The sequence below is a fragment of the Prionailurus bengalensis genome, chromosome E1, assembly GCF_016509475.1.
Source record: "Prionailurus bengalensis isolate Pbe53 chromosome E1, Fcat_Pben_1.1_paternal_pri, whole genome shotgun sequence".
NCBI classification, from domain to species: domain Eukaryota; kingdom Metazoa; phylum Chordata; class Mammalia; order Carnivora; family Felidae; genus Prionailurus; species Prionailurus bengalensis.
The window spans coordinates 35446532-35466275 of NC_057347.1; the positions used below are offsets into that span (position 1 = coordinate 35446532).

Consider the following 19744-nt stretch of genomic DNA (forward strand, 5'->3'; position numbering starts at 1 on the left):
ATCGGAAGCAGGCTCCAGGCTCTGAGCCATCAGCCCAGAGCCCGACGCGGGGCTCGAACTCACGGACCGTGAGACCGTGACCTGAGCCGAAGTCGGACGCTTCACCGACTGAGCCACCCAGGCGCCCCTCTTTTTTAAGAATTTATATATTTTGAAAGAGAGTAAGCAAGAGGGGGAGGGACCGAGAGGGAGAGAATCCCAAGTAGGCTCCGTGCTGTGAGCGTGGAGCCCGACCAGGGGCTTGTTCTGGAAACCGGAAGACTATGACATGAGCCACAATCAAGAGTTGGCCACTCAACTGTGCCAGCCTTCCTTTTCCTGCACTGGGTAAACGTTCCAGGGCAAATGAGCTCCTTTCAGACATCCTCTCAACTTGGGAGTCAGCGACCAGGAGGAGACAATGCTATTAACAAAGGAGCTTAGTGAGGAGAGGGAAACCTGTCCCCACTCCACTCCAAGTAGCCACTGTATCCCGGCTATCCAACTTCCTGCTGGTTCCTTTGCACTTGTAATCACAGGAAAATGCACTAATGAGGAACCAGGCTGGCTCAGTTTGTAGCACATGTGACTCTTGATCTCGGATTTAGGAGTTCGAGCCCCATGTTGGGCATACAGCTTACTTTAAAAAAAAAAAAAAAGGCAGGAATACCGACCAATCACTGCTATGCATACCTATTAGCAGCAACTGAGTGAGGCAGAGAGAAGCCATCCCACCGAGAAGAGTTCGGAGCGATCACTCCCTCTATAGATAGCCTGCATCAGAGAAGAAAAAAAAAAAAATTCCACAGCCACGAACCACATCCCTCAACAGTCAGCTTACTGCTGGGGAAGATAAACGCCAAGTGCACACACCAGGAGCGCCGGGTCCTCGGCGCCCCGTCCAAAGAAAGGCTCCTGCGCAAAACGGGCTTGAGCAGAGAACATGCTTTATTGAGGAGTAGATATAGAACAGCACATTCTACCACATGTGGGGAAGGGTTAGCTTCGATAAAAGGCCTTTACCCCTTAAGAAAACCCCCAGTGAAGTTGCTTTTGGATAAACTTTTAACAGTGACACTGAAACTGGCAGGGAGCTGCCACTGAACATGCTTAAAATTAGCTCCCCCCAACCCACAGTGAGTATAAGTAGTGTACAGAGATGACAGGAGAAAGGCACAAATGACCAGAGTCGGGATTGTGGGGAGGGCTCCACACGAAGACAGCGGTGTTGGAGGCGACCAAGTTGGGAAGGGTGGCGGGTCCTACATCAAAAGCTGCCCCAAGATAGCAGGTTATAATGGGCCGGACAGAAATTAGAGGGAGCATCTCTTCCTTTGCTTGAAACCAAAAATAGGAGACCAGAGAATGGGGGGGGGGGGGGGGGGGGGAGGTTGGGTAGGGATGGTGGCAGATCCCAAAAAAGGAAATGGAGGAGGAGTTCTTGGAAGGGCAGGAGTGCTTCAGTTCAAGAGGGGAGGGTGAGGCACTGTCGAAGAAGAGGAGCCAACGTTGGCAGGGGGGTGGCCACTCTGCCCTGCTGAGTCATGGGCTGAGAGGAGATCCGGAAGTCCCTCGCGGTCACTTCCTACTTCTCCAGGGATGTCCGGGCCAAAAAAAAAAAAAAAAAAAATCACCGCGACTCGGACAGAAGTATGAGACTGGTGGGCCCTGGGGAAAGGTCTGTGCAGCCTAACGACCCAGGGAGCGTGCGAACTGGACATTATTTTGGCACCTGCAGACGTACATAAAACGGGGCGGGGAGTTAGGGGAGGAGAATACATTCAGGACTGGGCACTTCCCGGGGAGGCAAGAAGCACTCATTGGCTTCCCCCGAGACACTGCCAAGTTCACTGCAGGTGAACGCCAGGGACAGAATCACCACCTCTCGACCCTCCTTCTCCATTTCATTCGGATAAATTACATACTGTTACCAAGTTAAAAACTACTGGTCTCTGGTCAGCTGGACGCTGACCAAAACCAGACCTTTCAATAGAAATGGTGGGGGGAAAAAAACTGCAAGGGAGATAAAAATCCAAAGGGAATGGACCCCTCCGAGTGGGCACACACTCACAAGCGTTCCCTCTTCCCTGCTCTTCCAAAAAAAAAAAAAAAAAAAATACACGTTAAGGAGTAACTGAAAAGGTCCTGGTGGCGACAACCGTTATTTGGAAGTCTGGTGACCGGGGCAGCAAGAAGCACTATTACAAAGTTCGGGAGACACAACACAACCTGAAGGGGCTAGAGGGCACGAGGGGAACCAGTGACTGGACAGGTACAGTACCAAACAGAACACCTTGGGTCAGTGCTACGAGGGATCTGTGCTCAAGTCTACTAGAGATCCCATCCAGGCAACCTCACTGAGGCCGAAACAACAGTTCCTCAGAACCAGCGTCTGCAGAGTACGTGAGGCTCGGAGCCAGGACAGTCCTGAGGGGCGTGGCCTTCCCAGAGGATACTGTACTTGCCAATCACAAGAGCAACAGAAATGACAGACAGATCCCTAGGGTACGGATTCCTACTGCTGGGGTTCGCTGGCTCAGAGTAACAGGTCACTTTAAGTGCCCTTGGGAGGGGTCCATTTTAAACAGCTCGGATCCATGGTTTTATTGGAGTTGGATCTTTTGGCCTCCTTGGCTATCCACTCATCAATCAGGTCCTGGGGGAGAACAACAGGAAAAATTATTATACGCGTTCAACGAAAATGTCTTTGTACATACAGATTCCAAAATGCTGGCCAGTCAGGAAGGAATCGCCCCAAGTTTAATGATATGCTAAGGTGCGAAAGAGGTATAAAAATATCTCCTGATTTACAAAATGCTTTCCCGCAGAATCCGTTTCTTCCTACTGTGTCCTCCGTAAGAAGTGAAAATTATTCATCTGCCCTTCTTATACAGGAGCCAACCAAATCAAATTAAAAGTGGCCATGACTTGAGATGGAATTTGTTAAAGGAATTTAAAAGCACTTGCACGAGCCCTGCGGTCTACGAAGATTCCCCTCTACAGATGGGCAATTTTTTCCAATCGAAGAAAATCACGCAACGACACGAGTACGGTGGGACACAAAGCTGCTTAACTGAGCGGCTTCACTCGTGTCATCCAAATCCGAGACAGGAGCTTACCCAAAGTTTCTGAGAGGGGAAGATAGGGAGACAAGCCTAACAGACATTGCTGCCTATGAAAAAAAAAAAGAGAGAGAGAGAGAGACCCAGTGAAAGGTGTATCTAAGCAAACTCCTCCTTTAAGAAGAGAAGGCGGGGGGGGGGCGGGGGGGGGCACCTGGGTGGCTCAGTCGGTTAAGCGTCCGACTTCGGCTCAGGTTGTGATCTCACGGTTCGTGAGTTCGAGCCCCGAGTCAGGCTCTGTGCTGACAGCTCAGAGCCTGTTTTGGATTCTGTGTCTCCCTTTCTCTGCCCCTCCTCCATTCACTGTCTCTCTCTCCCCAAAACACTAAACATTAAAAAAAAAAAAAAAGGAAAAAAAGAGAGGGCTGCCTTTTGGGTGTTAAGCCCCCATTTTGCTGTTAAGCCTTAAGAGACATTTAGCCATGAGCCAGCAGGTGGCAAAAACTTTACCTGTCTCTTTAAAACTAGATGTTTTCCTTTCCAGTACTTGAGCATCTGAAGGGCTTGCAGAGTGCTGACAATGTCCACAGGATTCACAGCTGTCTCCTGGCTAATTTCTGAAATAGAAGCACTACTGAGAACCTGGCCAAAGTGCAAACCCTCAAACCCCCAACTGAGCCTCTCTACCGCCACCCCCCCCCTTAAAGGAAATCCAAATGGTTGGAATCTTTGACACTCAACCCAACCTGTTCAGAAAAAGCTTACAGAACATTCATTTCACCGGTTCTAAGAACTACAAAAGAGGAACAGTACAGCAAGAAATCACTCCGGCCCCTATGGAAATCAAGGTCAAAGACAGACCTGATTAAATTCTTCCACCCTGGCGTAAATATACAGGGATGTCTTACCAGCTCCTGCGTGTGCCAAAAGACTTGATGGAAAATAAACGTTTTTCTTCTTTCTGGACTTTTGTTACCAAGCCCAGGTTTGTGAAATCAAATCGATAACCATTCCCAAGGGGCCAAACGCTCTGGAACCGGTAGGCACCTTTAGGGAGAGTCTGCAGTGCCCCGTATTCAGTGGGCCTTCTATTCTCATATTCAGATGAAACACAGAAGGAGGCATTCTCTTTGCAGGTTACACGCACATCGGGGCCAGTGGAAAAGCGGGACTATTCAGCGGCATTAACATCTTGGGTACCAACCCTCTTCAAGAGTCACAACACCAACCTTTGATAGAAATCTCTTTGCCTTGGAAATTATGCAGGTAACGGAGAAGCACTTCTTTCCAGTAACTGCGATAGCTTATGAGTCCCAGGTCGGAGAGGGGACGTTCTGGGGAGCCAACTTTTTCTTCCACTTTGGAAAGCAAATAACCTGCCAGGGAATGGAACACACACACCGTTATTTCATCCGAACGGCAAACGACATTGTGCCAACGTGGGCAGGCCTAACGAGAACCGTCTGCTGTGCAGTACGTTAGGATTCAGACATTTAACAAAATACAGTGTGGCTGCTGTATGGTATGCTACCTCGGGATAAACCAAAAGAAAGAATGTTATGTTAATATTTACTTGTACGAGACAGGAAGAAAACTCGAGAAGGTTTCACATGGAGAAACTGGTAACAATGGTTACCTGTAGGTGTGTGCTGGGAACAGGGGAGTGGGCAGAGACGGGAAGCCATTTCATTACATCACTTTGTGTTTTTGGAGACTTAAAAAAAATTTTTTTTTTTTTTCAACGTTTATTTATTTTTGGGACAGAGAGAGACAGAGCATGAACGGGGGAGGGGCAGAGAGAGAGGGAGACACAGAATCTGAAACAGGCTCCAGGCTCCGAGCCATCAGCCCAGAGCCCGACGCGGGGCTCGAACTCGCGGACCGCGAGATCGTGACCTGGCTGAAGTCGGACGCTTAACCGACTGCGCCACCCAGGCGCCCCAAAAATTTTTTAAATAGATTATTATCTCAGTACCCACATCTCGTTATGGGGATGCAGTCCACAAACTCCACTCTGAGAAACCTTAGTGGGAAACTAACCTGCTTTCGACAAATAAATAGCAAAGAAAAACAAGAAACAGATGGAGTGGGAACCTTCAGACTGCAAGTGATTTACAAGCCACATCTATCAATGCCAATATATCAATTCTCTCTAGAATGAAGTAAAAATAATTACGCGTGCTTTTTAAAGGAACAAAATTATAAAATTAAGGAAATCTGAATACTCTAACTTAGGTTATTGAGGGACTTGGCGAGGTTTGGTTTCGTGTATGTTTTAACCTGAAATAGATCTTTTCTTTTAGAGACAGCAAAGTAATTGAGGGTAGAAACAGAGGTAAAACAAGACTGGTCAGAAAATGCTAATCATTCATTACAGAGGGTTTTAGGCAATGATTCTCCTTTTACGCATGTTTGAAATTTTCCATGAAGACAAGTTTATAAGATAGGTGTTACCTCTTCAGAGTTACAGGCACACACACACACCCCCACCCCGGTAGTGGGACTGTTCCACTTCCTGATTTCATCTTTTCCCAGGTGGTTTAAACATGGAAAAGCTGGAAGGCTAACTCTTAAGAATTCTAATTTTGACCAAAACGTGTCATAGGACAGTGAACCCTGCATAGCATACAGTTGATTCTCATCATTTACAAGAAGTTAAATGTTCTCTGAAGTCACGGCAAATACCGCACCACCGCTCCTACGGGAAATACCGGGTTCGGTTTCTATGAGCCTTTGGTCATATTTTCATCAACCCGCCATTATGCAACCTTGTTGTAAGTGTTTCGGTTTCACAACTTATTTAACATACATTGCTGACTCCTTAGCATCCAGCTTCCGGCCAACAGCACCACAACCTATACCTGAATGAAGCCTGCCTAACTCGGGTATTTTCTCTGCGAGGCACCCCACGGCCTTTCTGGATGGCATTTCGGCAATACACTTAGGGGCAATTTAAAATCACCAACAGGGGCACCTGGGTGGCTCAGTCAGTTGAGTGTCCAACTTCAGCTCAGGTCATGATCTCGCGGTTTGTGGGTTCGAGCCCCGCGTCGGGCTCTGTGTGGACGTCTCAGAGCCTGGAGCCTGCTTCAGATTCTGTCTCCCTCTCTGCCCCTCCTCCATTTATGCTGTCTTGCTGTCTCTCTCTCAAAAATAAGTGTTAAAAAAAATTTACAACAAATACTTGCTGTCTCTCTCTCAAAAATAAGTGTTAAAAAAAATTACAACAAATACAACCAGCAACAAAAAGCACAAAAATACGAAAAACGTAGCACTAACAGATCGTGAAACAAACACCTGTTTACACCACGAATGCTGAAACAAGGCACCTGCTCGTTTGGAGCTGAGAAAATGCAGTGACTTTTTGCTGCGGCGTGCGTGTCTACAAGTGACTGCAAAAGTGCCAAGACTATTGATTTGGGGTTTAAAAATAAATTCCTAAATACAGAATACACTATTGATGCGGCCCGAAGCCTCTACCAGGTATATATATATATATGGACTGCCTCTAGACAAGGCCTTACAAAACCGAAATCCCTAATCCAGGAGCAGATTTGAAGCCTTATGCACGTATGTGCTGTTCCTAAGCCTCAAACGGGGATAATCCTCAAAAGCTTACTTCACTATCCTCTCTCTCTCCTACTCTCAGGTACCAACTCCGGGTTGGTCCAACGAAGGCTCATTGTATACCAGGCTGGCCGGAATTGCTCAGATTTTTCTCCACGTATTCGTTCACTTGCTACATGCCTGCCCGGCACTACAGGGACCACAGGACAGAAAGATGACAATGTTCTCATAGCCCCCGCCCCTTGTGGAGCGTGGGCCTTAGCAGTGTCACTTACTGAAATCAATGAGCATCTTGCCATAGCCCTGTCTCATGTACTGAGGCATGGTAAGGATACAGGACACATTGTAGTTGAGGAATGAATTCTTTTCCTGAAATCAAGAGCAAACAGATGGAAGCAGGTCACGAGGGTTTGGAACCAGAGGGGTCCGCGGTCCCACAGATTCAGAATTAGGCACTGGCAAAATATCTGGCTAACCAGTCCCGGGGAGTGGCTGGCAGGCTCACAGCTGTTACGTCCACACCTACTAGGTATGGCCAAAGCCATTAATCCCAGGGTTTCCCTAGCTCTTGGGATCAGTCTCATTTTCAGGGGGCGGACTCGGAGTTCTTTATAGTCACAGCAGAAGGCAAGGAGGTCTGAGGTTTCGACTGCTGAGTTGGTCTCGGGCAACCCTCTGTAAATGCAATTTTTTTAAAAGGGGGTTGCCCACTGGAAAGGAGGGAGACCCCAAACAGTAAGCCCCCAGCTTGGAAGGCGTTGGTCAAGAAGCAAACCACATTCTGTAGGATTCCACTTATGTCAAATGTTCAAGAGGCACACTTCTAGAGATAGAGGGCTGGGAGGGGTTGGGTGGAAATGTGGAATGTCGCTTAGGGGTTTCTCGCCAGGGTAACGAAAACAGTGGGGCCTGTGCCGTTGCCACACAACTCTACTAAAACCCACTTAAGTATGCACTCTGAATGAGTGACTCATATGGTATGTGGATTACACTTCAATAAAGTTTATATTAAAAAGTCCTAAGCAAAATCTGGCCTTCGGTCTTCAAAGCCACAGTGGGGTTATCACTGAAAAGAGCCCAGCTAGAAAGCCAGGCAAAAGGAATATATTCCTGGTTTTAGGCTAATAACAGAGGGCAGAGCCAGGAGGGTTGGCTTGACTACAAAATGTGGGTTTTTAAGGGTTAGCAGGCAGGGCCTTGGCCAATAATTAATAGGCAGCTCCAGCCCACAAGTCCAGAAATGAATAAACCAGAAGCTTTCAATAAAGAATTGCACATTTTCATTAAACAACCTTTGATACATGGATTTCCGAGCCCCGAGCCCCCGCCCCTGCAAGGGAAGGGCGGTCATCACTGTCCAGGGTACTGCCTCTTCCTTGTCAGTGATTTGGGTCCCCATATGCCAACATCAATCACCCCTGCTGTGGCCATTAGCTTCTTAATCTCCAGATCCTGCTGACCTTGGAAAAATATCCAATCAGGTGACAGCCGGTGTTGTCCGCTTCAGTCATAACATAAAACAGGAAGGGTTCCACGTCGTAATATAATGTCTTGTGGTCCAGAAAAAGCTTGGCCAACAGGCACAGGTTTTGGCAGTAGATCTGGAAACCGAGAAACAGAATTCATGTGTGGGCCAGCGACTCCTACACTTATCAGATAAAGGCCTAAAATTAAAGATCGTTATTGCTGATGAAACGGCAAGTGTACTTTGGTCAATAGTTGAACTTTATCTTCTTTACAGGGCGAGATGGAGACCAAACACACGCCTTCTGAAGCCTGTGAATATGCACCACCACCACCGCCGCCGCCGCCCCTCCTGCCACTGTTTACCTTGTTCTTCTTGCCATCTACTTCAAACACAGAGACGGAGCCTTTGCGATAGATCTCATCGCCGGGTGGGTGTTTCCACACACATTTAGCCTGCAGGAGAATGGAATTCATATCAGGGAAACAAGCTTTCCCCAACAGGACTACCGCTCAAGAGGGAAAATGAATCACAGGTCAAACTTTAGTTAGCAGAGAGGACAGACAGCTGACACACTTGATTGAGAAGGTACAGCAAGAGAGAGTTTCTGTTTCAGTAAAACAATTAAAGTCTTCTAAAATCATAGTAATGTTTTTATGGTATTTTTATAGCAGTTTAGAACAAGATTTCTAGATGGTATTCTGGCCCTGCTTCGACCCAGGAGATTAAAGTCATCTACTACGTAAAAGACAGATAAATAAAAAAATACCCTTATTATAAAACGCCTTGTGCCAACAGGAAATTCTTAAGCAGCTTATTTCCAGCAGCTTAGAGTTGCTAAGTAAGGGCAAGAACACTTGACGTTCAACTTTACCAGTAAACTTTGCTACCACCTAGCCATTAGTCTTGTTTTCAGATCAGAACATAGGCCTGTAATAAAAACTACCCCCACCAAAGTGTTCCCTTTGGTATATAAGGAATAGGAGGAGCAAGTCCTTTCTGTGGCTTAAAAAAAAAAAAAAAAGTCAAGCAACAAGAAACTGCAGGGGTAAATGGGCACCTGGCCACCAGGGGGCACAATGTACCCCCCCCCCCCCCTTTCCTCACCTTCAATGGCTAACAGATCTAATTTTTTTTTTAAGGTTTAAGACAGAGACAGAGCACAAGCAGGGGAGGGGCAGAGAGAGAGGGACACGGAATCTGAAGCAGATTCCAGGCTCTGAGCTGTCAGCACAGACACAGGGCTCGAACTCAGGAACCTTGAGATCATGACCTGGGCTGAAGTCAGTCGCTTAATGGACTAAGCCACTCAGGTGCCCCTCTTAACCCATTTAATGCAGGCTGTCAGCCATTGCTGTACATGGATGAATTCTTTTGAAAAGTTTTATGTGAATACATTTTGAAATATCATTTAAGAAGCGCATGCATGTGGAACATTTTCTACCAAGTTTTATTGTGACTTTTGGTCAGCTCAAGAATCATGGCCCAATTGGTCACATGTAAATCCAAGTATTAATTGGAATTACTTCGAGAAAGCTCCACCCAGTCTGCTCCTATATCCACCTCCTTATTCACGCTGGCTCTTTCCAATAACCCAGTTAGTGTGACACTCATTTGTTTAGAAACAGAAGCCTAACTCTTGGCCAAAAGGCCAAAGAAGGCCCACATCAGTGATGACTCCTAAAGCAATGGGAATCAGAGGAGGTGTGGACGAAAGCAGGTATTCATTTCCGGAAATTCGATTCTTGCACCTCACTTAATGCAGGAGGTCCTCAAATACACAGAATGTTTACCTGACCTTCAGATTTATCCAAACCCTTTTTTTACCCTTTTACTACTATTTCCTGCCCTTTCTGACTACTTCATTGGTTAATGCCACTAAATAACCACAAACAAAAAGGAAGAAAGACTTAAATGGTAAGAAGTTCACATCCATAAAAATACCAGCCTTACTTTCACGCACCAGCACGGTATTTTAGCTTCTCCTCATGGTCTACAACGGTTGGAGACCAAGCCTTCTGGTACCGCTCCCCACCCTCTCCCCACACTGGTGTCTCCACCAGTCCTGCCCATCTCTCCAGCAGTCCCTCTCTACCCGAAGTCAAGCGTGCAGGGGTCTGAACGGCTTAATTCACAGGGGCGGTTCTGGGCCGCAACACTACAGACCACGTGTTCAGCGATGGGAACACAAAAATGCAGTTATCCCCCAACCCAACTAGGGAGAAGAGTGGAAAGACAGAAACCCTGGGTTGTAGATGCTGGCCATATGGAAATCCTGGAAAATAAGGGGGTAGGGAACAGAAGAAAAGACACCCTGAAAGGTTTTAGAGCCAAATATGCCGTGACTGCAGAAACAGGGAAAGGAAGGTTCCCTGCCGGAAACGCTCCAGTCTTTCCCCATCTCTGCTCCCAGAAATTCCCATGTTTCAGACAAGACTTTTCACCCCACAACTAGGGAAAGAAAAATGGCTTCATGCTACAAAATATCTAGTAACCAATAAAGTGAGTGTCATGTCTTTATTCCTACTTAAATAAGAAGGACAATGTTCAGGAACCAGAAAGCACTAAACTTGAGAAGGCACCAAAGGACCGATTTTGTAAATTTCATAACTTGCCTCCTTTAAATAAGCATTCATTCGACAGTCACTGGGCATTTACTGCCCACACTGGTTGCTAGGGATATACAAAGGTGAGTCAACGTTGTCCTTGCTCTGTCTAATGAAGTCAATCTAATGAAGTCTATTTGTTTTCATCTAGCTTGGGACACATAAAAACTGCAGGCAGGTCATTTATATCTCAAGGAGAAACAGAAAGGAGGAGGCAATGTGTATGACAGGATGTGGTTAAGGGACATCAGTTATTTCAGGTGCCACACAGCACACCTGGCCACAGGCTGAATCCCCCAACCCTGAAATGTGGCTTTCAATTTCCTATGCCTTTATCTCCTTGCTATGGACCACGGAGAGATGCATGGATAAAGGCCATCCAGATAGACAGCAATATCTAGAGCTCCAAAGCTCATCACCATCATGATTGCGGAACCCCAGACCCGGACAACTTACCATGTGCCGGCGGAGTATCGTTTGGCTCTTCATGTATTTTAAACAGAATTCGCACATGTAGAGACGTCCCAATCGTGCATACTCTTCAGGATAGGGAGAATGGTACCAAGTATCGAGCTCATAACGACCAAAAGCAATTGTTTTAATCATGTTGCTCCCCTCTGTGATTTGGCCTTGCAGCCGTAACTTCTCCTAGTGTGAGGAAGAAATCCAAAGTCAGAAGATTAGAATTGATCATCTTTGTTATTAAAAAACCCGTAGTTAGCTTACTATGCATACTACCACGCTAGGCTAGGAGAAAAATAGAACTGGCTTCTAACTCACGAGAAATTTGCACTATGGAGGGCTACCTACCTGGGCATGGATAATCAGGAAGGCTTCTAGAATACTCCTGTCTACACACTGCCTGGCACAGGTCTCAACAGACAGCAAGCGGCTTCTCTCTGCTCCCCCCTACCATGCTCCAGGCCTTGTCTCCTGAACCTCAGAACAAGTCCTTGGTATAATTTTGTTTTTAACCAGCCTGCACCAAACCAAATTTTAAAGCAATCTACCAAGAATGCAAATGTGCCCCACCCTTACTGGACACTTCTAAAATGAAACAGAAGAGAGTATCTAGAATGTGCTTTGAGATCTGCTTCTAAAGCTTATGGATCGCTGGGACAGAAATCTACTGGGATAGGGGGCCATCCTCTCAACCTCGGTCCCTGAGAAAAAAAAACATTCCTGAAACATGGACAGGTGCTTTAATTCTGTAATCTAAACTCCAGATAAAATAGAAAATACTTTTGGGGATCTATCTCTACTCAGTCGCTAGAATTTGTCAGCATAACCAGGTGGAGAGCGGTGAAACAGACTAACCTGGGGAATGCTCTGTTCCGGAGCAGAACAGAGAAAGCCAGCCATAGCACAGCAGCCCAACCCAGCCCAGGGCAGCTATCAAACCCTGCCTCCTCTACGTTTTCAGTAAGTCTATAGGAGGATTTGTAAATTAAGTGTTTGATAAAATTAAAAAAAAAAAAAAGGTTTAACGGGATGTTCAGGTTTTAAGCTAAGTTTCCCTCAACACATTTAATCTGTTAAATCAGAGGTACCACAGTTTTTAAAAGCAAAGTTGTTGAAAATTCTGCCTAGGGTATCAAAACTACGTGGAAAACTAACTGTAAATAAAAAGCAGAACACAAAACCAGCCTCATGTATGAAAGTTGGTTAGGTCAACGCTGAATTTTCTAAAATATCCACCTACAGTCTTTTCCATTATTCCTCTTCACTGTTCTTTTAGAGCTAGCCTGGAAGGGCTGAAGAAACTGCTAAGCCTAAACCAAGTTCCTGGAGGGGGTTAAGAGAAACACAGAGGCTCATCAACCAGTCCAGGGGCTCTCAGAATTGCAAATTACCCAACTGAGACCCAGGGGCACCTATTGTCTTTACCAGCCTCAATAGCTCCACACCCGAACTGGTCCTTCCGGGAGGTGAAAGGGAAAGAGAAAACCCATCAGGCAAAGGAAAGAGAAGGGAGGAGGGGTAATTAATTTTAACTATGAATGGGGTGGATCACCTCGAAGCTGGATAGCTGGGGGGAGGGGGAAAGAGATTCAAGCGGCAAAGTACGTTTGTTTAATTCCTGGCCAACTGATGGCTGACCATTCTTCTCGGCAGTCCCACATGCCCTTCCCAAGTGGTCCAGAGCTTGAAGGTTTTCATACTCACCAAATCCTCTGAAGCCCGGGCTTGCGCTCTTCGGAAAAGATCCAAGTCATATTCGCTAGTCAGGTTTTCCAAGAGAGGTTCCCGAGTATTCCCATAGGTCTGTCTGTGTTCCTAGGAAAATAGCCAGAGCGTGATTCTCTCTGCTTCTAAGAACTTCATCTATTTCAACTGATGCCAACCAGAGGGCCAAGCACAACTATAAGCTATTTACTTAGTGCCTACTATATGCCAGGCATTATACTCGGCACCAGGAATTGAGCGTAAGACGCACTATCAGGTTAATGCCAAAAACCACCACTATCCACCCTAATGAATCTAGAAAGAAAATGCTCCTACACCTTCAAAAAGGAGCTTCATTCTTCTATCTCTAAATGAGCACCTCGAGGATCAGAATTCTATGCCTCCATTTCTTCATCTGAAAATGTGCATGACAGTACAAATAAATAAAAATATAACAAACCCAAAGGCACTACACATTCCTAGACAAAACAAAAAACAAAAAACCAAATCTCTGACACTCAGAGTCTTGAGAGTTTAGACTGAAAGGGAAAGCTGCAAAGGGGAAGGGTTAGCTGCGCTAAGGAGTCCTTGCTAAATTCTGTCCCGAGTCGCTGCACCCACTGCGGTCTGCCAAAGGCCCAAAGCTCCCGACTCAGCTCTCCAGCCCAAGTGCACAGGCAAAAGAGGATGGCCTCTTTAAAAAACATTTTACTAAATATTAAGCAAGAAGAAAGAGGCAATATTCATAGAAAATCCGAAGCATAAAAATAACCCAGTTCTTAATAAGTATCATATCTCACCATGATAGTAAAGTATCCTTGCGCAGGAAAGGAAGGGCACGAGGGAAACTTCCCTTTTAAACCTCCAATTCTAGCCCTTCCCACTTGATCCTAGACTCCACCTCCCGCCCAGAGAATAGGAGATAATGGTTGTTAAGTGGAGTGGATGGCTCATCCTAGGGAGACCATTATAGAGTTCACACACATATTAGCATATGAAAAAACCATTCACCAATATCTTGAAGCTATTACAATTTCTTCAGGTTCTTCTGGGCTCATCTGACCAGTATAGTTTGAATTCGGACTCTGTTATCTACGATTTAGGTTCTCGGTATCAAAAGTATTTCTTCTAGTTTCATACACATCTTTTTTGAAGTTAAAAAAAATACCCTACCCAGCATTTTTAACAGGAAGGTTGGATCCCCATCACCTAGCTCAAATGATTGCAAAGTAGGTGTTTGTAAGATAAACTTCAGGAGCTTTTCCTTCGGACACTCTTTATACCCATATGATTTCTGGGCAAATTACCTCTCTAAACCTCTCCATTCTTATCTACGAAATAGGTAAGACGCCATCCGTCATAGAGGGCTGTCCTAGAAATGATGGGAACAACATAACCATGACACCTAACACACAAGTACTCGATAAATGCTATTACCATATTATTTATGCCCCATCTACCCAACATGTGAATAAAAGCCCTGAACCAGGCCAAGGGAAGCAGCAGTCAGCCTCATACTAGAGCCTTCCCTCTACAAACCCAACAGTCTGGTGTAGGTGTTTAGCTACAAATTAGCCCACCATCCATCTCCTACTGGCTGTTTGCCATTTATTCATAAGATTCTCATTCTCAGGGCAGGGAGGACCACCAAATAAAGTAAATACGTAGTTTGGCACGTTTCGGCCTTAGTGAAGCCACGCTGACTGTCTAAGCACTCACAACCCATCTAGTCTGATGACTCAAGAAGCCAAAATTCCAATTCCATGAAAAAATAAACATCAGAAAAAGACCCTCAGAAAAAGACCCAGAGATCACACAGCAAAACACCCAGGGGGTTACATCTCAGAGGGTGATTTTTATTGTCTGTATTTTTGGTGTTTTCTTTCTTTCTTTTTTTTTAACGTTTATTCATTTTTGAGAGACAGAGTGCACGTGGGGGAGGGGCAGAGAGAGAGGGAGACACAAGATCTGAAGCAGACTCCAGGCTCCAGGCGGGTAGCTCAGAGCCTCACGCGGGCTCGAACCCATGAACTGCGAGATCATGACCTGAGCCAACTGAGCTTCACCAACTGAGCCACCCAGGCGCCCTTTGGTATTTTCAATAGTAAGCATTTATGAACACGTTTATAAATCTTTATCAATTACATATACTCATATATCACATTTACAGTAAGTCTTTAAATTTTATGCAAAAATGTTTCGAAGAATTTTTCATGAACTTGAGGAAATTAGTTCAAACCATTTAAGTGAAAACACAGAAATTCAAACATGTACTTACAGTAATATCCAAATGACATAAATAAGGCATTATGTAAAAGGTCAGAAAAGGTCAGGAGGCTCTCCCCCCAAACGCTAACTGTGGTTACTTTTAAGTAACCACTACACCCAATGTGGGGCTCAAACTCACAACCCCAAGATCAAGAGTCAGATGCTTTTCTGACTGAGCCAACCAGGCGTCCCTATTTCCCTGTACTTTTCTTAATTGGTCTGTATTCCCTATTGCAAATGTGCATTACTTTCAAAACTAGAAAAAAATTAAAATACTACCAAAGAAATCTTATTATATAGAATACATCCCCCAATTAATACTCTTTATCATGTAGGAATTTTGTTTTCCCATTAAAAATACACAGACTCTCACTCAGTTGGAATACTTTTCCTTATACAGACATCTCCAATATCTTGGTATTTGTTCAAGGGGCTAAATGTAACCGTTTACAGCAAATCTGAAAAGCAGAGTTTAGAAACCAAAAGCAATCACATGCAATTACAAGAGTTCATGCCAATGGTCAACGTTTTCTCACCATGTATTTCTCTTTCTGCTCTTTGCTCAGCCCAGAATTCCTTTTCTTCCTGAGTTCGGCCACCTTTTCCTTATACCGCAGCTGCCTCTCTGTTGGTGCCTGAAAGGAAAGAGAAAACTGAGAAGCTAGCCAGAAAACTCATTATGTCAGTAAGTTTCAAAATGAAGAACAAAATGAAACGAAACAAAACATGGCAGGGAAGAAAAAAAAACGCCAGACGTGTGAAGGCCACCCTATGCCTATGACGGCAATTTTAAAATTCCAAATTGGGTTCCCAGGCCACCGTGGTTACAGGCGGTTCATATTTATTTTAAATATTAAGCCCAAAAGAACACATATTAAGGAGGGACGTCTCCACCAGAGCAACACGAATAAAATAAAGATGATTTCAAGTCAGTAAGCATTTATTGAACGTTTACTGTCTTCCAAGTACTGATACGACAAGGAATACAATTTTTACACTGAGAAAGATTAGCACCCAAGACAGACAATGAAAAAAAGTAGAGCTACCACTTACAGAGTGCGTATTACCTGCCAAGCACTGGGGATATAGGTATTTTGTTAGCTGACGCCCCTACCAGGGAGGTATCCTTCTTCACTCGTTGTTATTAACAAAAAAATGCCAGGTGTGTTACAAGGACAGAAAGTTTAGGGAGGTTAGCTGACCTGCCCAAGACCACACAGGTAGAGTCACAGAATCACAGTATTCAAATCCAGATCTGTCTGGCTCCAAACCCAAACTTCTCCCTCCTCACCATGCCTTCCTCTGCTATCCACCTATAGTCTAACCACAAAAACAGACATCCGTATGATGAACTGTGATAAAGGCTAAACCAGCCTTCTGAGAACATTACGATGGAACAGATGAGGAAGAAATTCATTCTTGATAGGAGATCTGGGAAGAATTCCTACCACAGCTGAGAGGTGCTGAAGGCCTTGAAGGATAAGCAGAATTTCTTCTTGGTATAGGCACAGAGTTAGGCAGAAAAACAGCAAGACCAAAGACCAAAGGCATTCGTGGAAGAACTAGGAATTTAAGCGTAATCAACAAGCACGAACGTTCAAAGAGGTAGACAAATTAGGGCAAAGCAGCGTCTAAGAATCCGAGGGAAGAGAGAAATGGAAGAGAAATGACATGACCAACAAGTGTCAAATGCTAAGGAAAAGTCACCGGTGACCTCGGAAATCATGCCAGCAGAGCGAAGGGGTTTGAAAGGAACAAAGGGCTAAAACGTAGATGCAAAGTGAGGAAACAGAGCAGCAAGTGTATCTTTCAAAGAATGAGGATTATCTTTTATCACTATTACTATCATTATCATAAATAGCACGAGTCCTTCATTTATGAGGCAGAGGTGTTTGTTTCACGAAATTTTACTCTTTGGAAAAACAAAACAAAACAAAACAAAAACGCTTCTGAGTTCATGACTGAAGACCAGTTATTTAGAAATACCACAGGGAACGAGAGGCACAGATAGACCTAAAGACCGTTAACGGGGCAGAGGAGATCCCAGACTTGGCTCTCAGACTGTGAGCGGCCAGAGTTTAACAAGGCCCATACCTGGTGCCTGGTTGCATGCCTGTTGTTGTCATCTTGCCTGTGGGACAGCATCCTTTCTTCTATCTGCTTATCCCGGCTCTGTGCTCTCACCTGCAACCATCAACAACGTCAATAAATCCACCTGCTTCTAAGACTAAGTTTACTGAAAGCATAAGAATACAATGGTCATCCCTTGAATTTACGTTGCACTTTCACTTTCAAAGGGTCTTCGCGTTTATTAGCACAATCTCTACAAGAACAGGCGAGGCAGGCGTCACAGTCTGTCTCCTCAGCCACGAACTAGAGTCAGAGAAGTGAAACCAAGACCGCTGACTGGTGGTAAGGCTAAGATTTTAATTCAGTCTGAGGACTCTGAGCCTGGACCCTTCCCACCGTACAGTGGATAAGAAACAAGAAACCGTGAGGAAGTGCAAACACAGGGCAAAGAAGTGCGAGGGAAAGGGTGGACGCCCGGGGTCAAGTCTATAGGGAAACTGACCTCTGGAGTCGGGTGATCCTAAGACGGATCACATCAGCTCTCCCAACCGTTTCAGGACCATCTCCCGGAAGGAGAGGGCTCGTATCCCACCGCCTGTTCAACTTCACGCTAGGACTCGGCAGGTCAAAACACAATGAATGACATCTTCCCACAGACCGGCTCCTCCCAAACATTCCGTCTATCAACAGCAACGCTTTCTAAGCAACTCACCACATCAGAAACGAGAAGGTCGCTCTCGTTGCTTCTCTCTGTCTCACACCTCGCGTCACAAAATCCATCAGCAAGTCTATCAGGCTGCTCCCCTCCAAAACATATCCCGAGTCCAATCAACTCTTACTATCTCCACTGATACAATGCCAGTCCGGGCTACTAGCTCCTGCCTGAGCTCAGAGCGGTCTGCCAACTAGTCTACCTGGGTCAGCGCCTGCCCCCTCCAGTCCATTCTCCACACCACGAACCAGCCGTGACTTGAAAAGTGCTCGTGAAAATTCTATTACACCTCTGCTAAAGCCCTCCAAATGCGTCCCGCCGCCACCACAGTAAAGACGCACTTCCAACGCCAAGGCCTTAACAGGTCCTTCATGATCTGGATCCGGCTTCCGCATTCCCGATCATGTTCCAGCCACGCTGGCCTACTCTTGGTCCCTCAAACCCAGGCGTTTACCCCCACCTCTCGGCCTCTGTGTTTGCTCGTCCTTCCACTTAACGTCTCTCCTCCTAGATCCGGACACAACCGTCTCTTTGCCCATCAGCCGCGTCTCAGGTCAGATGCCAACTCCTCCAGGAGGTCTTCCTGAACAACCCAAGCGAAAGCAGTGCCGTATCCCCGTCACCCCCAAAAAGCCACTCTCTGTATCTGTAGTTTTTTGGTTCCTCGCAGCATTTATCACTGCTTGAAATTCTTCTTCACTGATTAGTTTGTATGTGTTTTGCCTCCCCCTGCGAGAACGTTAGCTCCTCGAACGCAGTCTTTTACTGGATTCACAGAACCCACAGATATCTGTCACAGTGTTTGGCACAGCAATCTGGAACTGAATAAAAACGGTCCTAACGTTGATTGCAATTGTCCACTGGGAAACTCAGAGTGACCACCTATAGGCAAGTACTTTAAAAATGACAGAGCTTTCGGGGCGCCTGGGTGGCTCAGTTGGTTAAGCGGCCGACTTCGGCTCAGGTATGATCTCACGGTCCGTGAGTTCGAGCCCCGCGTCGGGCTCTGTGCTGACAGCTCAGAGCCTGGAGCCCGTTTCAGATTCTGTGTCTCCCTCTCTCTCTGACCTCCCCTGCTCATGCTCTGTCTCTGTTTCAAAAATAAATAAACGTTAAAAAAAAAAAAATTAAAAAAAAAAAATGACAGAGCTTTCGATTTAGGTGAGGAGTTGGTCTGTAATTCTTCCACTTGGGATTCTAAATATAATAAAAACCTATATCCTTCAGAAATTCTCTGGATCGTCCAAGTTCCAGCAGTCAAGATGGATTATGCTGAGCCTGATTTCTCTTGCAAAGAAGAAAACACGACAGAGGAAGAATTCAGGAAATGCTTTCCTTTTCTTCAGAACTTTCTTCCCCAAACTGGCATTTTTCTTTTTCTTTTTTAAAAATAAATTGCTTAAGGTAACTCGTTCACATTGCTACAAGCCAACAATTTTTGAAAGTTGTACCCGAGGAAGACGTCAATGCGAGACCACGCTTAGTATCGGATCACGATATTTAAAGTCAAGAGGTAGAGGACGACTCCCAAAAAAAGAGATCACGGTTATTTTCAGAGAACGAAAGACCCAAAGCCTTGTCGGCTTCTGCTGCAGATACCGGCAGAGCTGCTCCTGTTGGGATCTGGTCTCAGACTAATGGGAAGATAATGGGCAGACCAACCACTCACTCTTACACAGAGCAGAAGAAATGAGCCTGCTTACACAAGAGGTTTGGAATAAAGAAAAATGACAGTGTCTTCAACCTTGAAATCCATGCAAGCTTTCAAAGTCTACTACTTTGCTGAAAGACTAAACATGCAAAGAAACTTCCCATCGTGTGGTCTCGTTAAGAAAAAGAGGACAAATTC

At 45.4% G+C, this 19744-nt stretch overlaps 1 protein-coding gene across 3 annotated transcripts in view; it reads right to left on the bottom strand.

Annotated features, from left to right (window-relative positions):
* Positions 1 to 909: 909 nt before the first annotated feature.
* Positions 910 to 19744, bottom strand: part of KAT7 (lysine acetyltransferase 7) — a 32012-nt gene continuing 13177 nt past the window's right edge. For 2 of the 3 annotated variants that reach the window (XM_043584120.1, XM_043584122.1), the window contains 10 exons: positions 17208 to 17297; positions 15650 to 15748; positions 12846 to 12956; positions 11136 to 11327; positions 8439 to 8528; positions 8069 to 8209; positions 6884 to 6977; positions 4271 to 4417; positions 3552 to 3658; positions 910 to 2635 (listed from right to left, as the gene is read on the bottom strand). In XM_043584120.1, coding sequence (XP_043440055.1) covers positions 2534 to 2635; positions 3552 to 3658; positions 4271 to 4417; positions 6884 to 6977; positions 8069 to 8209; positions 8439 to 8528; positions 11136 to 11327; positions 12846 to 12956; positions 15650 to 15748; positions 17208 to 17297 — 1173 coding nt within the window. In that variant the 3' untranslated portion in view covers positions 910 to 2533. The remainder of the gene's footprint in view (positions 2636 to 3551; positions 3659 to 4270; positions 4418 to 6883; positions 6978 to 8068; positions 8210 to 8438; positions 8529 to 11135; positions 11328 to 12845; positions 12957 to 15649; positions 15749 to 17207; positions 17298 to 19744) is intronic. The other variant, XM_043584121.1, reaches the window with a different exon arrangement.